General features: G+C 40.0%; 1 protein-coding gene across 1 annotated transcript; it reads left to right on the top strand.

The window, feature by feature from the left end:
* Nucleotides 1-373: 373 nt before the first annotated feature.
* Nucleotides 374-2,653, top strand: LOC119674708 (trichohyalin-like). Its single transcript, XM_038085865.1, has one exon. It carries the CDS (start codon nt 374-376, stop codon nt 2,651-2,653), a length of 2,280 nt encoding a protein of 759 aa, XP_037941793.1.
* Nucleotides 2,654-2,688: the final 35 nt, after the last annotated feature.

The following is a 2,688-nucleotide window of genomic DNA, read 5'->3' as shown; positions in this document are numbered from 1 at the left end:
CCCACAAAGTCAACAACTGTTAAATTTAATATTGGCCTAGGCTAATAAAATATATCATGACATTATCCCAGCTGCTATCTTGACCACAAATGCAAAGTCGTGCTCAAGGACATGAAACAGGAAATAGGTTTTTTTATCTTTGGGTTTTATGAGAAGGTAATTCCGTTTACATTTTACCATATGAGTTAAGAACATTAACTAAACTTAAACACCTCAGTAGACGTCATCGATTTTAGTATAAATACGCTAAACTACTTTCAATTTGAACATCAGTGAAGACTAAACTTCTTACAAGGCATCATTCCTTAACGCTGGCAGCTCGAAAAGAAACTAAACGAATGAAGCAGTTGTAGGAAGTTTTTTGGAATTAAAGATGGCTCAAATTATACGTTTAATCCTTTTAACATTATTGGCGGTGAGCACGGTGCATTCACTAGCTATTGGTTATCCTTATCGCTCAGAATTATTGGCATACGCTCCAGCACGTGGTCAATTTCCAGTCAGTAGCTTATTGGCGCAGGGTTATATACGTTATTTAGATGCCAATGGTGTGGAACGTTTGGTTGGTTATACTTATCCTGAACCATTACATGGTGTGAGAAGGCTAAGTTATGGCAACGAAGATATTGTCCAACCATTACTGAAGTTCAATGTTCAATCTGGTGACGAAAGTGATGCAACGCGGTTACGAGATGAACATTTTCGTATTTGGTATGAACAACGCTATCAGGCACTAAAACTTGAACGTGAAAGATTACGTGCGGAAGGTAAGATACCCTCACCTGATATGTTAGCTCAATTGATCCGCTTAGAGCAAATACTTTTCGAGTCTAACCAAATGCCAAATGTTGAAACACCTGAAGTGAAACTGGCACGTGAGGAACACTTGCGGCTTTGGAATGAGGCGCGCCTTAAAGTAACACAAAAAGAAGCCGAACAACAGAAATTACAAACCATTAAGGAAAATAATTCACAAGAGCCTAATAAATTGGCCAATACTGGAGAGTTAAAGACTTATCATGAATTGCCTGCAATAGTTGGGGAGACTGCGGAGCAGAAGAAAGCACGCGAGGAACATCTACGTATTTATAATGAACATCTATTGCGTATAAAGCAATTGGAAGATGAACGTAAAGCTGCGATGAATTTGGTAAAAATGGTTGAGCCAATAAAACAAGAGACTGTAAATGATGCAGCACAACCAAGTCAGATTGTGGTGGAAACACCAGAAGTTTCGCTAGCTAAGGCAGAACATTTTCGTTTGTGGAATGAAGCAAAATTACGTGCTGAGAAGGAAAATATTGAGCAATCTAATGATCAAGTCACAATTGATAACGCTAAAAATCCATTGATATCTGACTTTAAAGCTATTTCGACTGGTGTACAACAGAATGTACAATCACTACAGCAGAACGAAGCAAATCTTAAAAACTATGCAACCACGCAGCAATTCGGGGCCTCACAAAAACCAGTGCAAGATACACCAGAGGTAATACGTGCGCGTGAAGAACATTTGAGACTTGTTAATGAAGCTAAACTTAAAGCAGCTGTAATACCCTCTCCAAACACTGACTCAGTTGTAATACCAGCTGTTGAAAGCAAAGGCTCTGAAATGCAGCAATTTGCTTCACTTGTGGGTAACGTACCACTAACTCCTCTTTCTTATAGCGTACCCCTACTTAAGGGAGAACAAACAAATATTCTGCAACAAAATGAGCAAGTACAGTACACACCAGAAGTAATACGCGCCAGGGAAGAGCATTTAAAACTATTGCAGGAGGCCAAGCTTAAATCAAACGAATATCAGAAGAACGAGCAGATTGCTATAGCTGACAACCAGCATGACTACCGCCCAATAGCGGAAGCCGATAAGCTTAGAGCTGTGGAGCATATGAAAGAAGAACAAATGTTCCTTGAAGCTGAACGATTGCGTGAAGCTGAACGTGTACGCGCTGAGGAAAGGGAACGCATAGCGCAAGTTATGCTAGAATCTGAACGTCAGGAAGAAGAAGAACGTGCCATGATTGCAGAGCGTATACGATTACAAGAAGAAGAAGCACTTCGTCGTGCAACAGAAAAAGAAGCTGAATCCAAAATATATCAAACCGAACAGCAAGTGATTCTGAAAGCAACACAACCGCAACAAATGGCTGAAGTGCCACAAAACCTGGGTATAGTTAAGTCTTTAATACAATCAGCACCAAATCTACAGGATAATAAATTACCATATATGGCACCATTACCAGCACAGCCAGATGCTGCTATTGCTTCAGATAAATATATTCTTGGACAACAAAAACTGGCACTACCTCAGACAACGGGCTATGTATTGCTCGCTTCAGCACCTCCAAATGCATTCCATTTAAAGAATCCATTTTTGCTCCGCTACACGAATGCAATCAATGGCATTAATGTTGTGGCACAGAAACAGCAGTTGAATAATAAGCCATTGGAGATAAGTCCGCAGCTCTACGAAAAAGCCACATTGCTACCAGAGAATCAAAGTGCTGCAATAAAAATCAGTTATGGCGCAGATAGTGGACTGAGTGAATTGGAAAAGGCCACTCGTGAACATTTCCGTGCTCATGAGATTGCTTTGGAACAATTGCGAATAGCGAATTTAAGGGATGCACAAGAGAAGAATTGTAATTAACGCATGAATAACAACGACAAAGATGGCAAGAATTT

This window comes from Teleopsis dalmanni, chromosome 2, assembly GCF_002237135.1.
Source record: "Teleopsis dalmanni isolate 2A chromosome 2, ASM223713v2, whole genome shotgun sequence".
NCBI lineage: Eukaryota > Metazoa > Arthropoda > Insecta > Diptera > Diopsidae > Teleopsis > Teleopsis dalmanni.
Note: the sequence above shows the minus strand (reverse complement) of the source record. Positions and strands in the feature narration are given on the sequence as shown.

Excerpts from the sequence above, each read along its gene's own strand:
- LOC119674708 (XM_038085865.1), top strand. The coding sequence starts at position 374 with ATGGCTCAAATTATACGTTTAATCCTTTTAACATTATTGGCGGTGAGC.